General features: G+C 46.1%; 1 protein-coding gene across 1 annotated transcript in view; it reads left to right on the top strand.

The window, feature by feature from the left end:
* The window catches only part of LOC132818917 (LIM homeobox transcription factor 1-alpha-like), a 416,441-nt gene that overhangs the window by 384,921 nt on the left and 11,770 nt on the right, over nucleotides 1–19,750 (top strand). The window contains exons 4-5 of the mRNA XM_060830049.1: nucleotides 17,837–18,006; nucleotides 19,088–19,165. Coding sequence (XP_060686032.1) covers nucleotides 17,837–18,006; nucleotides 19,088–19,165 — 248 coding nt within the window. The remainder of the gene's footprint in view (nucleotides 1–17,836; nucleotides 18,007–19,087; nucleotides 19,166–19,750) is intronic.

Here is a 19,750-nt window from a genome sequence, read left to right as displayed (position 1 = left end):
TCGTGATTTTATAAACTTCTAGAAGATCAAACCTCAACATCCTACACTCCATTGAAGAAAGTCCTAACCTACCCAGCCTCTCCTCATAACTCAAATCCTCCATTTCTGGCAACATCCCGGTAAAACATTTCTGAACCATCTCCAGCTTAATAATGTCCTTCCTGTAACAGGGCGACCAGAACTGCACACAGTACTCCAAAAGAGGCCTGACCAATGTCTTGTAGAAACTCAATATGACTGCCTATACTCAAAGGTCTGAGCAATGAAGGCAAGCGTGCTAAACGCCTTCTTAACCACCCTATGAGGCAAACTTCAAAGAATTATACAGCAACTTTCACAGCTGCTGGATGTCTCTAAGTGTTTCACAGGAATTGATATACTTTTGAAGGAACTTGAGAAACATAATGGGCTGATTGTGAGCAACAAACTCACAAAGTCAGCAAGGTGACAGTGAGCAGTTAACCTGTTTTTGATGTCTATTGAGAGATAGCTATTGGCCAAGACATGAGGGATATCACCACCTGCCAGCCCCCCCACCCCTCCATTCTCTTCTTTGGAATTGTGTCACAGAATAATTTGAGGAGACAGATCATGGCCTTGGGTTATCACAGCATCCAAGAGATGGCTCCTTTCCAAGAGTGCAGCACTCCCTCAGCACTGAAGTGTCAACCTTGACTGTTAAGCTCAAGTCCTGGAAGGGGCCAGAACTGGGAAGTTCAAGGCAGGAGTGCTACGCACTGAACCACTGTGTAGCCAGTGCAAGTCAGTCAATCAATACTCCAGGGAGGGCTTTCCTCTTCCACAACTGAGCACCACAGATGAAATCTTCACCCCTCCCCACACCCACTAACTCAGCAGCCTGACCATAAACAGGACATGATATTGTGTCTCAAACAGATGCAGGGAATTGCTAGAGAAAGTCAGCGTTGTCTGACGTCATCTGGGAGAGAAAGTGAGAGAAACAGAGTGAACCTTTCTAGTCCAATGTGACTCTTCTTCAGAATTCTTCACAATTCTTCTCCTTCTGGTTTTGTTTCAGATTTCCAGCATATTTTGCTTTCATTTTATGTCATACTGTATCTGCTATTACAGTCTCCTTCCCTCATGCTTGAAGCACTGTCCCTTTAAGATATTGTGTTATCTGCTTACAGCAGAAGAATTAGAATTAGAATCAGACTCCCTACAGTGTGGAAACAGACCCTTCGGCCCAACAAGTCCACACTGACCATCCGAAGAGTAACCCACCCAGACCCATTCCCCTGCCCTATATTTACCCCTGACTAATGCACCCAACCTACACATCTCTGAACACTATGGGCAATTTAGCACTGCTAATTCACCTAACATGCACATCTTTGATTTGTGGGAGGAAACTGAAACACCCAGAGGAAAGAAAATGCAAACTCCACACAGACAGTCGCCCGAGGCTGGAATTGAACCCAAATCCCTGGTGCTGTGAGGCAGCAATGCTAACCACTGAGCCACCATTCTGAAGGAGATTATTATAATTTTCTCACTTATTGGTGAGGCCACATAATGCCATGCTTCATTTTAATCACATCTCAATAGAAAGTTATTAGTGTAACCCCTCAATCCCCTGTCATAATTTTAGCCCAATTCCCTGATAAGTTGTATAAACAGCTGGGAGGTGGGGGTGGGAAATAGGGTTGGCCCACTCTTGCTGAAAAATGTGTTGCTGGAAAAGCGCAGCAGGTCAGGCAGCATCCAAGGAGCAGGAGAATCGACGTTTCGGGCATAAGCCCTTCTTCAGGAATGAGGAAGGTATGCCAAGCAGGCTAAGATAAAAGGTAGGGAGGAGGGATGTGTGTGGAGGTGCAGGTGAATTTGTGACGGATATGGAAAGATCCCTTGGGGCCTTGGAGGGAAGTGAGGGGGGAGGTGTAGGCGCAGGTTTTGCATTTCTTGCGGTTGCAGGGAAAGGTGCCGGGAGTGGAGGATGGATTGGTGAGGGGTGTGGACCTGACGAGGGAGTGGTCTTTCTGGAACACTGATAGGGGAGAGCTTGCCACTCCTGCCACTAAATGTATGGGATGAGTGTGGTGATCAGAAATCTCCAAGAATCTCAAACACCGAGATATTCATAATAGCAAAGAGGTGGTGCTTGAAGGTTGATAAATCCCCAGGACCAGATGAGTTTCAGCAGTGGGTTGAAGGATATTGGATGCATTAGTGACGATCTTACAATGTCGGATGGATTTTGGAAAGGTTCCCATGGACTAAAAAGTGATAAATGTAACTTTACTGTTCAAGAAGATGGAAGGATGGAGAATGGAGAACTGTAGACCTGTTAGTTTGATGTCAGTAGTAAGGAAAATGCTTGAATCTATTGTAGAGGCTGAGATAACTGGATATTTTAGAAAATAATGATAAAATTGGATCGGCTCAACATGGATTTACGAAAGGGAAATCATGTTTGACAAACTTCTTGAAAGATGTTTGGAAGGTGTTATTTGCAGCATAGATACAGGAGAGTCAGTGGACATAGTGTATTTGGATTTTCAGAAGGCTCTTGATAAGGTCACACACCAAAGGTCAGCAAATAAAATTAAACTGCATAGATTGGAGGAATATACTTGTATGAATCGAGAATTACTTAGTAGACAGAAAACAGAGAGTTGAGTAACGGATTAGTCTCAGGACAGGAGGCTTTTATTACTGCGTGTGCACAGGTTTTATGGACATTAATTGGATGTGGGGATTGATTGTAATGTTTCTAAGTTTGCTGATGACACAAAACAGGGTGGGAATGTAATTGTGACGAGTACTTAAGGATACTTCAGGAGGATTAAGGCATCTCAAAATGAATATGTCACATGGAATATAATATGAATGAGAGTGAAGCTATTAATCAAAACTAAACAGAAAGGCAGAGTATTTTGCAAGTGGCAAGAGGAACCGTGGGTGTCATAAGGGCCATGGGTCTCCTTGTCCATGAGCAATTAATACCCAACAGACAGGTGTATCAATCAATTAGGAAGGCAAATAATATGTGGGTCTTCATCATAAAAGAGTTTGACCACAGAAGTACAGAGCTTTAATGAGATTGAACCTGATTTATTGTGTACAAGTTTTGGTCCCCTTGTCTAAGTAGGGATGTACTTGTCTTGGAAAGTGCGGCGGAGATTCACTAGACCAATCCCTGGGATGGAGGGATTGTTTTCGGTAGAGGGATTGTGGAAACTGCCTCTACCTTCCCTGACATTTTGAATAATGAGAAGAGAAGTGACTTTATTGAAACTTACTAAATTTTTACAAAGTTAAAAATCACACAACACCAGGTTATAGTCCAACAGGTTTAATTGGAAGCACGCTAACTTTCGGAGCGACGCTCCTTCATCAGGTGATAGTGGAGGGCTCGATCGTAACACAGAATTTATAGCAAAAATTTACAGTGTGGTGTAACTGAAATTATACATTGAAAAATTGATTGTCTGTTAAGCCTTTCATCTGTTAGAATACAGTGATAATTTCACTTCTTTCATGTGTAAATCACAAAACCCTTCTTTTTGAAGTTGCATTCTCGGGTTAGCAGCTAATCAATTTAACAGACAATCAGTTTTTCAATGTATAATTTCAGTTACATCACACTGTAAATTTTTGCTATAAATTCTATGTTAGGATTGAGCCCTCCACAATCACCTGATGAAGGAGCGTCGCTCTGAAAGCTAGTGTGCTTCCAATTAAACCTGTTGGACTATAACCTGGTGTTGTGTGATTTTTAACTTTGTATACCCCAGTCCAACACCGGCATCTCCAAATCATAAATTTTTACAGGGTATGATGAGGTGGATACAGCCAAGACATTTTTCCTAGCTGGTGAGCCTGGAAGCAGATAAGAGGCAGACCATTTAAGACAGAGATGAAGTGGGATCTCTTCACTGTGAGGGTAGATTTCCTTGAACTTCTTCATTCCCCAGGACTGCGGAAGCTCAATCCCTGAAAATGTTTAAGAGAGAAATTGATAGATCACTGGGGTCGAATGACATCAAGAAAATGGAGATAATTCAAGAAAGTGTCATTGAGGCAGCCAATCAGCAATGATCTTTTTGAATGGTGAAGTAAGCTTGATGGGTTGAATGGACTACTCCTGTTCCTGTAAGAAAACAAATATCATATTATAAATGAAGAGACGAATGGTAAATCTAACTCCTTAAACTTAAACTGTCAAGTTTAAATCTAAATGAAAGCTGTCTTGTGAAGTTTCAATTGTGGCCGCACATTTATATCGCTAGAAGACAGCTTCGAGTCCAGTTCAGTGACTTGATGTCTGGGCAGATGTTCCAGTGCGGCACTGAGAGAGGTTGCACAGCTATCGTTCAGAGAGAGGCTGCAAGTTTGAGATCCATCCCACCCTCTTAGGTGGGCATAAAAGATTTTGTAGTCATACTTGAGGAAGAACATAGGAGTTGTCCCTAGTCTCCTATTCTAAATCACTAATGCAAGTCAAAACTGGTTTCAGGGTGCTTGAAGAAGTCATAATTTATCCAAACCTTTTATTTTGTGTTCAGAGAAGGATGTGAGGTTGGAAGAATGTCAGCGAATGTTACTAGAATGATTCCTGCTATGATCAGATGAGGAAAGGCTGGACAGGCTAGACCTGTATCCACTGGAGTTTATTAGAGTCAGAGGTGATTTGCTTAAAACAGTCAAGGTCCAAAGGGGATTTGACTGGGTGGATGTTGAGAGGATGTTTTCCTGTTGTGGCAAAATCTGCAACCAGGGGTCATAGTTTTAAAATCCATTCGAAACAGAGCTGAGGAAACCGTTATTGCACTCCGAGGCTGGCCATTCTTTGGAATTCCTTTTTCAAAAGAAAGCAAATGCAGAATCCTTCAATATTTTTAAGGTAGAGGTAGATAGATTCTTGACGACCAAAATGGGGGTAAAAGATTGTTAGGGATATTCAGGAATGGAGAGTTGGGGTTAGAATCAAACCAGCCACGATCTTAATGGGGCAAGCTTAAAGGATCGAGTGGCCTACCCTCGTTCCTTCTTCATATGTTTGTATGTTCATCAGGACAATTCACAAGAATACCAATCTGAGAGGAAAACTAACATTCGTATTGATTAAGTAGAGAGTGCTGGTTGGTTGGCAAATGGATTAAGTTTGTTGAAGGCGTTACCATGGAGAATGCACCCACTCATGATAACTGACAATTAACCACCAGGTTTTTGCTGGAGTTTTAAACTAGGCAGGTTGACTTTGGTCAGGGCTTGTCCCTCACTGACGAAGAATGGGCACTGGAAAAGCACAGCCGGTCAGTCAGCATCTGAGGAGCAGGAGAGTCGACGTTTTGAGCATAAGCTTGTGCTCAAAACATTGACTCTCCTGCTCCTGGGATGCTGCCTGACCGACTGTGCTTTCCCAGCGCCACACTCTCAACTCTTAACTCCAGCCTCTGCAGACCTCACTTTCTCCTTGTCCCTCAGTGAACCAGTTCAAAAAAAGAATCACACCACACTCAAAACATTAATGCTGTTTCTCTCCTCAACAGAAGCTGCCAGACCTGCTGAGTTTCTTCAGTGCTTTCTGATTTATTTGCAGTTTTCTAGCAATCATTGTATTTTGCTTTTCAATAGCTGTTAACCTATTTTTAGTCAAAGCAGACGTATCATGTTTCCATGTTCTTATTTTTGTCTGTAACAAGTAAAGGCTGACGTGTTGCTTCCAGTACACACAACTGCATCACATTGAGAGCACTCCGGATTGTTGCTTGAGTTCACTACTCCTGCCAGATCATAACTCCCCATCTGACTTTATTCCCTGTCCATAGCCCAGTACATGTTTTCCCCTCGGACGCTGGTCTCATTCTGCTTTAGGTGTGATATGTGGCATTGGTACAGCTCCTTTGGATCTTGGCACAACTGGCACGGTTCCTTGAAAAGGCGTAACATATTAATGCAAGTCTATTCTTTCTTTGCACAGTTTTTGAAAGCACCTACAAATTCCTCAGCTGTTCCTCCCCAGGTAGCTATCCCATGGGGCACTCTCTGAAGTGTACCACACCTCAACTGATCTGTTGGCAATCAAAGCAGCTCTTGAACTTTCCTGAGTTCTGAACAAACATTACCTTTTTACAATGCTGGCATGGTTGCTGTGTTGTGAAATGCTATTGACCCTTTCTACTCATTTGCCATTTTCTTGCTCGTTTAATGAAGATGGTGGCAGGGATCGGAGGAACCAGAGGGGTTGATTCCCTTTGATAAGGGTTAAGCAAGTTCTTAAGGGGTAAATGTTGTTGCAATATGCCTCTTGTACTAGGCCTGGTCCTCAGATTCCTCTGGTACCTGCCACTGTGATCTCCTACAGTTCATAATCCATGGGTAAGGAGAGGTACCTGACTGTGAGCTGGGAGGTCTAAAGCATTGAGGAACAAAGTCCTTCACTGGCTCTTAACCTACTGGGTGTCCCCTGTAGACTGGTCACTCTTCACCCACTGCAGGTCACTTATCTGAAATGGACTTTCTGGGGCTAAATGCGCAACAATAAAATTGGAAAAGACAGAGTGTGGAGTAAAATTTGCCCAAGTCCCAAGAGTAGGAGAAGTGGATGTTGGTCCGAAACCAGATTGTGATTCTCCTGGTGTCCCAGCATCCCTTCTTTGACTGTGTTCGATCACCAAACTGCAGTGCTGCTTGTGGGATCTTGGTGTGCACAAATCCTTTGGCCTGAAAGCTATGATTCTGCTTCAGAAAGATCCCCTGCATCTGGGTGGCGCTGTATGAATTGGGCTTCATTCAAAAGCAATGCCTCCTGCAGATCAGGGATTAATTTCTGGGATGAGCAACTGCTTGGTGAATGGGGGAGACATGACAGTTGAAGGGAAGCATCCATTTTGGCAGATGGTTCAACAAGACAGACCGAAAAGCATCCTGCCTTCTGCATTTACCTTTGCAATTGGCTCTGGTTTCACCAGGCGTGTGGGAATGGGATGTTAGGAGATCCAGAGGGGATGGCCTTCCATTCTGAACCAACAGAATCCACAAGCAGCTTCTCTTTACATCACTAGTATTAGATGGAGATGTCAGTTCATATGGAATGGCACTGGGGGACACAGTGAAAGCACCAAGCAGACTTGAGTCAGTTACCATTCTGTACAACCTCTACTCTCAACCTGAAGGGGTACGTTCTCCAATGACTCGATGAGACAGCTTAATGATTAGATTAGATTCCCTACGGTATGGAAACAGGCCCTTTGGCCCAACAAGTCCACACCATCCCTCCAAAGATCCATTCCCCTGCCCTATATTTACCCCTGACTAACATACCTAGCACAATGGGCATTTTAGCATGGTCAATTCACCTGACCTGCACACTTTTGGATTGTGGGAGGAAACTGGAGCACCCGGAGGGAACCCACGCAGACATGGGGAGAATGTGCAAACTCCACACAGACAGCCACCTGAGGCAGGAATTGAGCTTGGGCCCCTGGTGCTGTGAGGCAGCAGTGCTAACCACTGAGCCACCGTGCCGCATTGTGATTCCCTCACATGTTTATGTAGCATCTTTGAAAATGTCAGGAACTGCTTAAGGGCTGGTAGAATTATTCTCACTATAATAGCATAAGAAAAGCAGCAATCAATTTGCACACAGTAGTCTCCCATTAACAGACGTGCACTAAAGGCTAAATAATTCATTTTTATTTCTGTTATTGATCTAAGGATAAATATTGGCCAATGTACCGGGAAGAACTCCTTTCGCTTTTTGAGAACCGTACCATGAAAATTTTAACATTCAGCCATGCATCTCAGTTTAATGACTTAACCATAAGGCAGCACCTTCGACAGTGTTTCATTCTGCAATGACTACATATACTTTTCAAAATATTAACTGGGAAAACTGGATGTTTGGACTTTGTTATGTTGAAGAGAATGTGCCAGGTGCTTTGATTTCCCAGCTTTAAGATCAAAAGTGGAATTTGTAGTGTTCACCTATTCATTTCACATGTTTATGTAACCTTTGGAGAAGTCTGGTTTGATACTTCTGAGAGCTAAGGTGCCTTTGGGTTGAAAAATTCCCTTAGCAACAGTCTTTGAATGTTGAAGTCATGGTTTGTCACAGACTGAAGAGGGGGCCGTTGAACACGGACCTCCCGAAATCCTACAAGGAAAGACAGGTGTCTCTCATCTTTCCCTTCTGAGAGTGAGAAACCAACACTCAATTACACTGAAAAGAAGAAGTTCTAACTAAAGCAAAGACCTAGGTCTGACTGACAAGCTAACAAATTAAGGATCTTCTATTACTCTGTGGTCAAGAATAATGCAATATTGTTGCCAAATACCAAAAGAACTGAGAGAAAGTCACATCATTCCACCTTGTGATTTGGATTTTTGATCTCTGAGATTTGTTCATTTTTCTCACTGTTTTCTACCCGTGATGTTTGTCCAGAGCTGTCATTTTTGTGTGTCCTATTTGTGAACAAGTGTGTTAATATTTAGGCTTAGAGGGGATATGGCTTAAGTTTGCCTCTTAGCAATTAAAAATCCATTACTCCAATTTCTAATCGATAAGTTTGATGGTAATACATACATTGTTCTGTTGGTTATGAAAGCCAGTGAGAGTTTCTTTTTGCTAAGATAGCAAGCAATCACAGGCAAATTAACCATCTTGGTGATTCAATTAATCACTTTTGGCAGGTTTTCATTACTCTTCTCATTCAGGATATGATAGCTCACATATTAATACATTGGACTGTTGATTTGGCTGTGTTTTTATTGATTAACGGAATGTGGATATCACTGTCTAGGCCAGAATTCATTATATATTCTGACCTGAAGTTGGGAAGGTAATGGAAGTCTGCCTTCCTGAACGATCATGGGAGTGCTCACAGTGCTGTTAAGGTGGGAGTCCTAGACTCAGCAATGGTAACGGAACAGGGATATGGTTCCAGCTCAGGATGGTGAGTTGCTCGGAGACGACCTTGCCAGTTGCGATGTTGCTGAGCATCTGCTGCCCTTGTCCTTCTCAGTAGCAGTGGTCGTAGGTTTGAAAGGTGCTGTTGAAGGATCCAGTATGAGTCAGTGCCACCGTACATCAGTGATGGTGGAAGTGGATGTTGAAGACGCTGGATGTGGTGCCAACCAGGTTGACTGCTTTCTCCTGGATTAAATTGCCCCAGTCTCTGGAGCCGTGACCTTTCATCGCCAAGATGAGAGTGCCACCCACTGACCCACATCCCAATGGAACAGCTGCGATCCTGTGTCGGGATTCGTCTGGGTGAGTGCAGAACACTTCCCACTTCCATAACTTTATATCTTAAATCGGGATGGAATGGATGGATCGCAGAGTTGAAATGTCACGCCTTGTGTGGCAATTCCTTTTCCTTTGCTCTTCAGTAGGCATCACTCCACCAGGACCAAAAGCCATCTTTAGAAAAGGAGTGAAAATTAATTTGACTTAAAGATGGATGAGGGGGTGTGACTGTGTATATGTTGTGGCACTGTGGGCTAGATGTATAGGAGGGTGTGGTAGCACAGGGACACTTGCTCATGACAAGAACCTACTTGTGGAGTCCTTTAACATTAATGCAGCTATCACGGGGTGATCAGGAGACCGTCACACTCTTACTGCTGACCACTGGTGCATTGCAAGGACTTAGAAATTCAGCATGCCCATAAGGACTCTCACCAACTTTTATAGATGAGGTATAGAAAGCATTCTGTCTGGGTGTATCACGGTTTGGTAGGACAACTGCTCTGCCCAGAACCATAAGAAATTCCAGAGAGCCCAGACCATCACACAAGCCGACCTTTCGTCCATTTACTCCACCTACACTTCCCGCTGCCTCAGAAAGGCAGCCAACATCATCAAGGACCCCTCCCGCCCCGGTTATAATCTCTTCCAACCTCTTCCATCAGGCAGACACCAAATACAAAATCTTAAACACCCGTACCTCAGGTTCAAGTGCAGCTTCTTCCCTGCTGTTATTAAACTTTTGAAAGGAGACCTCCCAAATTTCAAACCCTGTATTGATCTTACTCCTTTGTGCACCTTCTTTACAACTGTAACTTTGTATTCCTCACTCTGTTCAATCACCCTACGACCTTTGTATGGTAAGAGCTGTCTGTAATGCACGCAAAACAAAACTTTTCACTGTACCCAGGTACATGTGACAAGAATAAATCAAATCACATTAAATAGAGACTGATAATCTATTTGGCTAAATTATGAGACACTTTCAGTGACCTCCAGCTCCCTGAGAAGGATTTGAACCTGGAATCTCGGAACCAGAAGTAGGAATGGTGTGCTGATGGTCCTCCGTCGACCATGCCTGCTTGCAGTTGTGAATCCATAGCATCCATAGCTAGGAAAACTTGAGGGAGAGTAAGGCGCCAACTGTTAGCCCACTCTCAGTCTTCAGCAATGGTGCCAAGAATATGATACGTACAGAGTTTGACTTGCTTTCAGCTCCACTTTGTTAACTGTTTCCCATTGGTTTCCTTTTATCTGTGCTGTCTGCCATCAAGGTGAAAGGAGATTAACAACGGGGGTGGAAATGAGATGATAAAACTCCATGCCGAGTTTTCACTTTGATGTTGCTGACCTTTCACCCACTCGCTCAGGCCTCCAAAGCTTATGCATCACACAAGTGAACCGAACGTGAAGCTTTGTAATGTTTACATGCCAGTGCAATTCTGTCCTCCCTCCCTCCCTCTGTCCCTCTCCCCAGAGTCTGGTAGCTGAGCAGCTCTCCATGTGAACGACAATGACTGTCTTCAGAGCAATGCTTTCTGACATTTAGCCTCCTTCCTTTCCTGAAGGCATTGACTTTGGCTCAGACGCTGTTCCACGCCCAGTTGTAAGATGATCAAAGCGATGCTAGTGTTTTATTTTAATGTTACAAATTGCCCCGAGGTGCTGCTCGGATACACAACCAGGTCACAGCGTCAAAGTGGAAGGTAATAAAGAGCAAGAGGAATTTGGGATCCTCGCCCAAATATCCAGGCTGGCTTCTGTGAGTTCAATTTAAAACCTTCATTTCCCGCATCAGCCCTTCTCAGGGCTTCATGTGAAGGCCTCATCTTTCTTATAGCGCTGCATTTCGGATTGTGGACCAAAATAGGCAAAGAACTGTTTTAGAAGCCAAAAATTGCTGCCCTCTTTCAAAAGAAAGTTATCCGACACTCACTGTAAGTGCTGTTTGAACAGCTGTTGGTTCAAGCAGCGGAGAAAGCCGGGTTACAGACAAAGTGGAGCCAGGAGTGTGTATAAGAGGGGGGAATTTGGGCACCAGCAATGAGGTGGTGACCAGTTATCAATGACGAGGACCTCTTGCACGCCAACAACTTTGCGATTGCCTCGCACAGGGGAGGGAATGTTTGGCCCAGGAGCTGTCAGAGCTGTTTTTCGCTCCGCAATTCTGGCTGGGGATTTTTTTTTTATTTCAAAAATATACTTTATTCATAAAATAATTTGATGGTCTGTACGGTTGGTCATGCCATACATATGTAAACATTTACATACAGAAATCAGAATTTATCATTTTTATATACAGGTCTGTACATTTTTCAATCATATGCCCATATATTTAGCTGAGGCATCAGCAGAGCCCAAACAACTGCATGGACCCCCTTGTTCTTCTTTAGGCAGGCAGATGTTACACGGTGGTCTTTCCCCACCGCGCCTTGGCGACAGTTGCCCCAAGCTTCAGCGCGTCCCTCAACACGTAGACCTGGACCTTGGGGTCAACTCCTTCAGCTGGAAGATCAACAGGTTTCGGACCGCCCAGAGAGCGTCCAGCAATTCTGGCTGGAGATGGCCAGTTTATTTCCCCTTCTCAGTTACAAGCTGTGCTTTTTAATTAGGAAGGTGAGCGTGAGCCAGTCACTGCGCCTCCTGCATTCAAGTGCAAGTGTCTGGAAAAGGAAGACCAAGAAGATGTGTTTGGATCAGCAAAAGGATCACCTCAGCAAACCATGTTTGCCTGAATTGCCTTCCCAGCCATTCTGTCTGCCTGTAACACCTATGTTTTGTCCACGTGTGTGCAGAGGGAGAGTTTTATAAGTGAATTAGAGCTTTAACCAGTCAAGCTATATATGTTGATGATTCAAAATTGTTCACTTGTATTTCGAATCAACAGTAATTTCCATTGAGTACAGGAACCCGGTGTGTGCTTTCTGTCAACCTGAGTCTAAAAAATAGAGAAACTGGGGAGCTCTGCATATTTTTAAATATCCATACCTTTTGTGACAATTCCAGGAGTGGTCAGCCTTGATTTCCAGCACGTCATAGAGACCTAATATTCAGGACACTACAATAAACTTCACAGACAATTTTCAAAGGTAGCGTTAGAGAGGGAGGCAGCACAATATGGCTAATATCGCCGGTTTAATAATCCAAAGGCCCCAGGCTAATGCTGAACTTCTAACTTGATACCTTCGTTTTTCTAGCTTATATTAACAAGGACTTTAATGTTGAATATGATCTCTTTTCTTTATTTTTCTACTTATTTGAAGAAGGTAATACTTAACATTTTAAACTTTGTTTCTTTTATTATATTCTACCTAAGTGTTTTTTTTATACCTATGTACCTTTGTCCCAAAGTGTGATGACATTATACACTTGCTACTATACCTTTGTACTTGAGTACACATGACAATAAAATCTAAATCTAATGCTATAGGGACACAAGTTCAAATGCCACCACAGCAATTAATGGAAGTTAGGTTCAAGTATTGGAGTATTGTTCACTTTAGGGAGGAACTCTGACGTCCTTACCTACATGTGACTCCAAATCGACAGCCATGTTCTTAACCACCCTCTGAAATGGCACAGGCAGTCACTCAGTTTGAGAGGGATTAGGAATGGGCAACAAATGTTGGCCTTACCAATGATACCTATACTTCATGATAGAGTAAATAGAACCAAAACGCAATAGGAAATTTTCACACGGCAAACCCCCTCAAATTATAATGTGCTATCGATCAGATCATTGTTCCACTTGGGAGGATAAGTATTGGCAAAGTCACAAGGGAGTAGTCTCCTACTCTGCTTTGAAATGGGACCAAGGGATGAGTTACATCTGTCTGAGAGAGCAGACCTTGGCCTTGGGTTAGAATCCCATCTGAAAGACAGCATGTCATCAGCACTTCACTGGGAGCGTCCACCTGGATTATGTATTTAAGACTCTGGAGTGGAGGTTGAGCCCACCGTTCTCTGACTCATAGCGTGGTTACCCACAGAGACACCAGAGGCAAGCCTGGTGTTGTTATCATCCCAGCATTCACTGCTGCTTCCCTATAGGAGACAACTGATAGTCATCCATTTTTTGGATTAGTGGTGCTGGAAGAGCACAGCAGTTCAGGCAGCATCCGAGGAGCAGCAAAATCAACGTTTCGGGCAAAAGCCCTTCATCAGGAATGAAGGCAGAGAGCCTGAGGGGTGGAGAAATAAGCTAGAGGAGGGTGGGGTTGGGGAGAAAGTAGCATAGAGTACAATGGGTGAGTGGGGGGAGGGGATGAAGGTGATAGGTCAGGGAGGAGGTTGGAGTGGATAGGTGGAAAAGAAGATAGGCAGGTAGGACAAGTCATGGGGACAGTGCTGAGCTGGAAGTTCGGAAGTAGGGTGAGGTGGGGGAAGGGGAAATGAGGAAACTGTTGAAGTCCACATTGATGCCATGGGTTGAAGTGTTCTGAGGCGTTCTTCCTCCAGGCGCCTGGTGGTGAGGGAGCGGCGGTGAAGGAGGCCCAGGACCTCCATGTCCTCGGCATGGAGAGGGAGTTGAAATGTTGGGCCACAGGGTGGTGTGGTTGATTGGTGCGGGTGTCCCGGAGATGTTCCCTAAAGCGCTCTGCTAGGAGGCGTCTCCCCAATGTAGAGGAGACCGCATCGGGGCCAACAGATACAATAAATGATATTAGTGGATGTGTGGGTAAAACTTTGATGGATGTGGAAGGCTTCTTTAGGGCCTTGGATGGAGGTGAGGGAGGAGGCGTGGGCACAGGTTTTACAGTTCCTGCGGTGGCAGGGGAAAGTGCCAGGATGGGAAGGTGGGTTGTAGAGGGGGTGTGGACCTGACCAGACAGTCACAGAGGGAACGGATTTTGCGGAAGGCGGAAAGGGGTGGGGAAGGAAATATATCCCTGGTGGTTCAGTCATTCCTAACTTGACCCATATTACACCCCGCCCCTGACTATTGCTGGAACGTTCTGAGGCTAATTGTACCAACTCCTCCCACCTTCCCAATCCGCTCTGTCTTGACCCGCTAACTTATCTGAGGGCAGTTAACTCAGGACTGGTTTGGGAAATCCAACACTGTCTTTCTGGTGTGCGTTACTGAGGTGAGAGCTCTCTGTGCACAATAATTGGATGTAGGAACAGCCGCACGCTCTGGGGGTGTTGTTATTTCTCTCTCCGACACAACAGCCTTTCTGGTCCGGGCCTGTGAGGCAGCTGGAATAATAAATTATATCATTATCAGGGAGGCTGCCGTCTTTGCAATTTGCAAGATCTCTGGCTCATGTACTTTCTCTTTCAAAATCTTCACTTGGCTTTTGCAGCTGCCGTGATAAAGGGAAAGTGTTATGGGTCCCGCAAATGCTTAGAGCTAAGGGAATTCGCTGCCAGTTTTATGAGCTAGGGCTCAGTACTTCAAAGAGATGCCGTGTGGAAAACCAGTGCCACAGTCCTGCTTGACGGCCGCCAATTCTGATTGGATGCATCCCCGGAGCTACTGTCACATGACTAACAGCCTCTCTCTCACGCCTTGGGTTACCCAGCATGCCCATGCTGGCAGTGTCCTGCCTTGCCCATGGCTGATCTGAAAGTCGATTGGATGGTTCTTGACTGTCAGTTTTGGACAACCTTTCTCATGAGCTGTTTTCAACACTTTCAAAGTTATTTGTGGAAAGTGTTGAAAGAACACTTTAGGGCGGCACGGTGGCACAGTGGTCAGCACTGCTGCCTCACAGCGCCTGTAGACCCGGGTTCAATTCCCGACTCCGGCGACTGACTGTGTGGAGTTTGCACGTTCTCCCCGTGTCAGTGTGGGTTTCCTCCGGGTGCTCCGGTTTCCTCCCACAGTCACAAAGATGTGCGGGTCAGGTGAATTGGCCAAGCTAAATTGCCCGTAGTGTTAGGTAAGGGGTAAATGTAGGGGTATGGGTGGGTTGCGGGTCGGTGTGGACTTGTTGGGCCGAAGGGCCTGTTTCCACACTGTAAGTCTAATCTAAGTCTAAAAAAAAACATCTGCTTAATATACAACATAGAACAGTACAGCACAGGACAGCTTTTGCAGCTGCCCTGATCAAGGGAAAGTGTTGTTGGTCCTGCAAATGCTGATGTTGTGCTGACCGTTTATCCTACTCTAAGGTCAGACTAACCTACATACCTTACATTTTACTATCATCCATGTGCCTATCCAAGAGTCACTTAAATGTCCCTAATGTCTCTGACTCTACTACCACTGCTGGCAGTGCACTCCACACACCCCCCACTCTCTGTGTAAAGAACCAATCTCTGACATCTCCCCTTGACCTTTCTCCAATCACCACCTCATTTTCACCCGGGGAAAAGGTCTTGGCCACTCCACAGCACAGAAGGAGGTCACTGAGCCCACGTGGGCCAGCACGGAGGCTCAGTGCTGCCTTACATCACCAGGGTCCCAGGTTCAATGCCAGCCTCGGGCGACTGTCTGTGTGGAGTTTGCACATTCTCCCCGTGTCTGCGTGGGTTTCCTCCCACAGTCACAAAGCTGTGTCGTGAATCGGCCACGCTAAATTGTCCATAGCATTCAAGGATGTGTAGGTTAGGTGCATTACTCAGGGGTAAATGTAGAGTAGTAGGGTAGGGGAATGGGTCTGTGGGTTACTCTTCGCAGGGTCGGTGTGGATTTGTTGGGCATAGAACATAGAACATAGAAGGATACAGCGCAGTACAGGCCCTTCGGCCCTCGATGTTGCGCCGACCGAATCCTACCTAACCTATACTAGCCCAATAACTTCCAAATGCCTATCCAATGCCCGCTTAAATGACCATAAAGAAGGAGAGTTCACCACTGATACGGGCAGGGCATTCCATGAACTCACAACCCGCTGTGTGAAGAATCTACCCCTAACATCTGTCCTATACCTACCTCCTCTTAATTTAAAGCTATGTGCCCTAGTAACACCTGACTCCAGGTGTTTCCACACTGTAGGGATTCTATTCTATAAAGTGTGCCTGTGCCATTTCTACGATATGGTGCCAGTCCCTTCCCCAGCTTTGGCTATGTAATGGCTGGATCCAGAGAGAGAGAGAGAGAGAAGTTGATAATATTACAGGAATATTTTGCTATTGAACCTTTTGTAGAGAAGCATAGAATGATGGAATCTTGCCCACCAAGTCCAGGCTGACCCTCCAAGCAGAGCACCTGGAAGAGACCCACATGGACACAGGGAGAATGTGCATATAGACATTCACCCAGGGGTGGGATTGAACTTGGGTCCCTGCTGCTGTGAGGAATCAGTGCGAACCACTGAGCCACCGTGCCACCCATGGTAAATAGCGAGTAAGCACAGTTCGAGAAATCACCTCGACCGTGAAGCTGTGAGAGGCTGTGAGATAGACATAGAACATAGAACATAGAACAGTAGAGCACAGAACAGGCCCTTCAGCCCATGATGTTGTGCTGATCACTGATCCTCATGTATGCACCCTCAAATTTCTGTGACCATATGCATGTCCAGGAGTCTTTTGAATGTCCCCAGTGACCCTGCCTCCACAACTGCTGCTGGCAACGCATTCCATGCTCTCACAACTCTCTGTGATGGGGAGGAACCTCTTCACTTCGAGGCTGGAGAACCTTTGGATCTTATATTCCAGAGGACATTGGAAGTTCAATCCCCGAACAGGCTAACGACAGAGTTCTGGAGACTAATGTCATGAAGGCATTTTAAGGGATATTATTCCTTCCATTGACTCTGTCTACACTTCCCACTGCCTTGGGAAAGCAGCCAACATAATCAGAGAACCCTCCCACCCCAGTTACACTCTTTTCCACCCTCTTCCATCAATTGGAAGATGTAAACATTTGAAAACAGGTCCCAACAGATTCAAGGACAGCTTGTTCCCTGCTGTTATCAGACTTATGAAGGGACCTCTCATAAATTTGTGTTGATCTTCCTCGGCCCCTTCTCTGTAGCTGTAACGCTATGGTCTGCATTCTGTTCTATTACCCTGATGTACTTACGTAAGGTATGACTCGTCTGGATAGCATGCAGAACAATACTTTTCAGTGTATCTCGGTACACATGGCAACAACAAATCAAATAATTCAAAGATAATGGGGAAAATAGCACTGAGGAGATGATTAGCCATGACCTAGAATGGCAGGGCAGGTTCAATGGGCTGAATGGCCTACTCCAGTTCCTCTGTGATTTTTCCCATCATTCTCCAGTGTTCCGCATGCCACGTTCACATTAATCCTTTGCACTACCTTAACTAGAAAAGAAAGTCAGGATTTACCCCAGTCTTTAATACCCTGTAGTATGTGCAAGGTGTAAAGAGAAGGATGACTTACATTGTTCGAAGGGTTAGGCTGAATCCAAGTATGTGCTGCCACACAGAGACACAACTGAGTAATTTTTATTATGGATGGATTGGAGTCAAAGTGAACAGCACAGATGTGTGTGCACACTGTCAGACTGGACTGGGGGCTGCTGTTGTCTCTCTGTGAATAAACCTGAGACTATTGTGGGGCCAGGGAAGAACGTTAATGTATCTATGTAGTGCAGCTTTCGTGATCACTCACTTGGTGTGTCTGCCTTCTCCCTCTTGCTTTCTGCACCGCCCCCCCCCCCCCCCCCCCCCCCCCCCCCCCACCCCACTGTCGCACAGCCAAAAGCGATGACGAAGACTGCATCGGCAAACTAGAGCAGCTGCAGTGCAAAGGAGGGGACGATTCCAAAGATCCCAAGCGACCAAAAAGGCCTCGAACTATTCTGACCACGCAACAGAGGCGAGCCTTCAAGGCGTCCTTCGAGGTGTCCTCCAAGCCCTGCAGGAAGGTGAGAGGCAGCGGGATGGAGGCCGCGAGGGGTGGAGGGGGAAGGGGTGGTGGGTGGGGAAGGGGTTGGAGATATGTAATCCGGCTGCTCTGTCACCTGTCCAGATGCCGCTGTCTTCTGGCCCATCTTGAGGTCAGAGGGCAACCTAGGTGTGAGGTAGCCACCTCCCGCCTGGCAGTGCCCTGGGTGAATGTCCGTCGGTGCACCTCCCCTCACCCATCACCCCGCTTTAAAGTCAGAGGGTGATTTCAAGTGCCTCAGAACTTGTGGGTGATGCGTGTTGGTCTGACCTGATCCTGACCTCAGCACCCTTTACCTCTTGTGTCATAAGCGCACCAGCCCACCCCCCCAACCCCCCCCCCCGACCTTGGCCAGCGCTCTCCATCGTCCCACGGTGAGCCAGATGAGGTCAGGAGATTGAGCTCGGTGCAGAGTCGATGTGCTGCCGGCCTCCTTCCGCATCCTAATGACACTCTGAAGCAGAGAAGGGAGAGGCAGAATAAATAAAGACCACCCGGCGCTTCCTTCAGTCACACGTGTTCTGACATGGAATTGCGAATGCTAAGTCTTTATCGGGGAGAGGGGGTGGGTGAGGGGGGGTCCATATTGATGACTGTGTGGCAGAATGAGAAGCCCCAGACAGCCTGGGCATATATCTACTGGAGTTCAGAACATTGAGACGTGACCTATTTGAAACCATAGGGGACTTGTCAGAACAGATTTATCCCTTGTGGGACAGACTAGGGCAGACAAATTAAAAATGAGGGACCTCTTGTTTAAGGCTGAGATGAGGAGGATTTCATTTCCCTCCGAGGATCTTGAGTCTTTGGAGCGCAGTTCCCCAGAGACTGAGGGAGGCAGGGTCATAGGATGGATTTGAGTCGGAGGCAGATCTTTTTAACTATCATGGGGGGGTGGAGGTGGGGGTTCAAAGGTTATCAAGGCGGGGCAGAAACATGGAGTCGCGGCCACAAACAGATCGGCCCTGAATGGGGGAGCAGGTTCAAGGGGCCGAATGGCCATCGACAGCCCTGCAATCGTAAGTTTGTGTCTTCACATGACTCTTCCTTTTCCTTCGCAGGTCAGGGAAACCCTCGCAGCAGAAACAGGTCTGAGTGTCCGAGTTGTGCAAGTCTGGTTTCAGAATCAGAGAGCAAAGGTAAGTCAGGGGCAGGCAGGACTGAACTGGGGCAGGAGAAAGATGCTGGAGATTAGAGTCTAGATTAGAGTGGTGCTGGAAAAGCACAGCAGGTCAGGCAGCATCCGGGGATGCAGGCAAAAGTCCTTCCTCAGGAATGAGGCCTGGAGCATCCAGGGTGGAGAGATTAATGGGAGGGGGAGGGATTGGTGTGAAGGTAGCTGAGAGTACAATAGGTGGATGGGGGTGGGATGAAGGTGATGGATCAGAGAGGAGAGTGGAGCCGATAAGTGGGAAGGAAGATAGGCAGGTGGGGCAGGTCATGAGGACGGTGCTGAGCTGGGAGGTTGGAACTGAGGTGAGGTGGGGGGAAGGGAAATGAGGAAACTGGTGTTATCCACATTGATGCACTGGGGTTGAAGTGTTCCAAGGCGGAAGATGAGGCGTTCTTTCTCCAGGTGTCGGTTGGTGAGGGAGCGGCAATGGAGGAGGTCCAGAATCTGCATGTCCTCGTCAGAGTGGGCGGGGTAGTTGAAAGGTTGGGCCATGGGGCGTTGGAGTTGATTGGCTGTGCGGGTGTCCTGGAGATGTTCCCTAAAGCGCTCT

Source organism: Hemiscyllium ocellatum, chromosome 9, assembly GCF_020745735.1.
Source record: "Hemiscyllium ocellatum isolate sHemOce1 chromosome 9, sHemOce1.pat.X.cur, whole genome shotgun sequence".
NCBI lineage: Eukaryota > Metazoa > Chordata > Chondrichthyes > Orectolobiformes > Hemiscylliidae > Hemiscyllium > Hemiscyllium ocellatum.
This window is presented reverse-complemented; position numbering and strand designations above follow the sequence as displayed.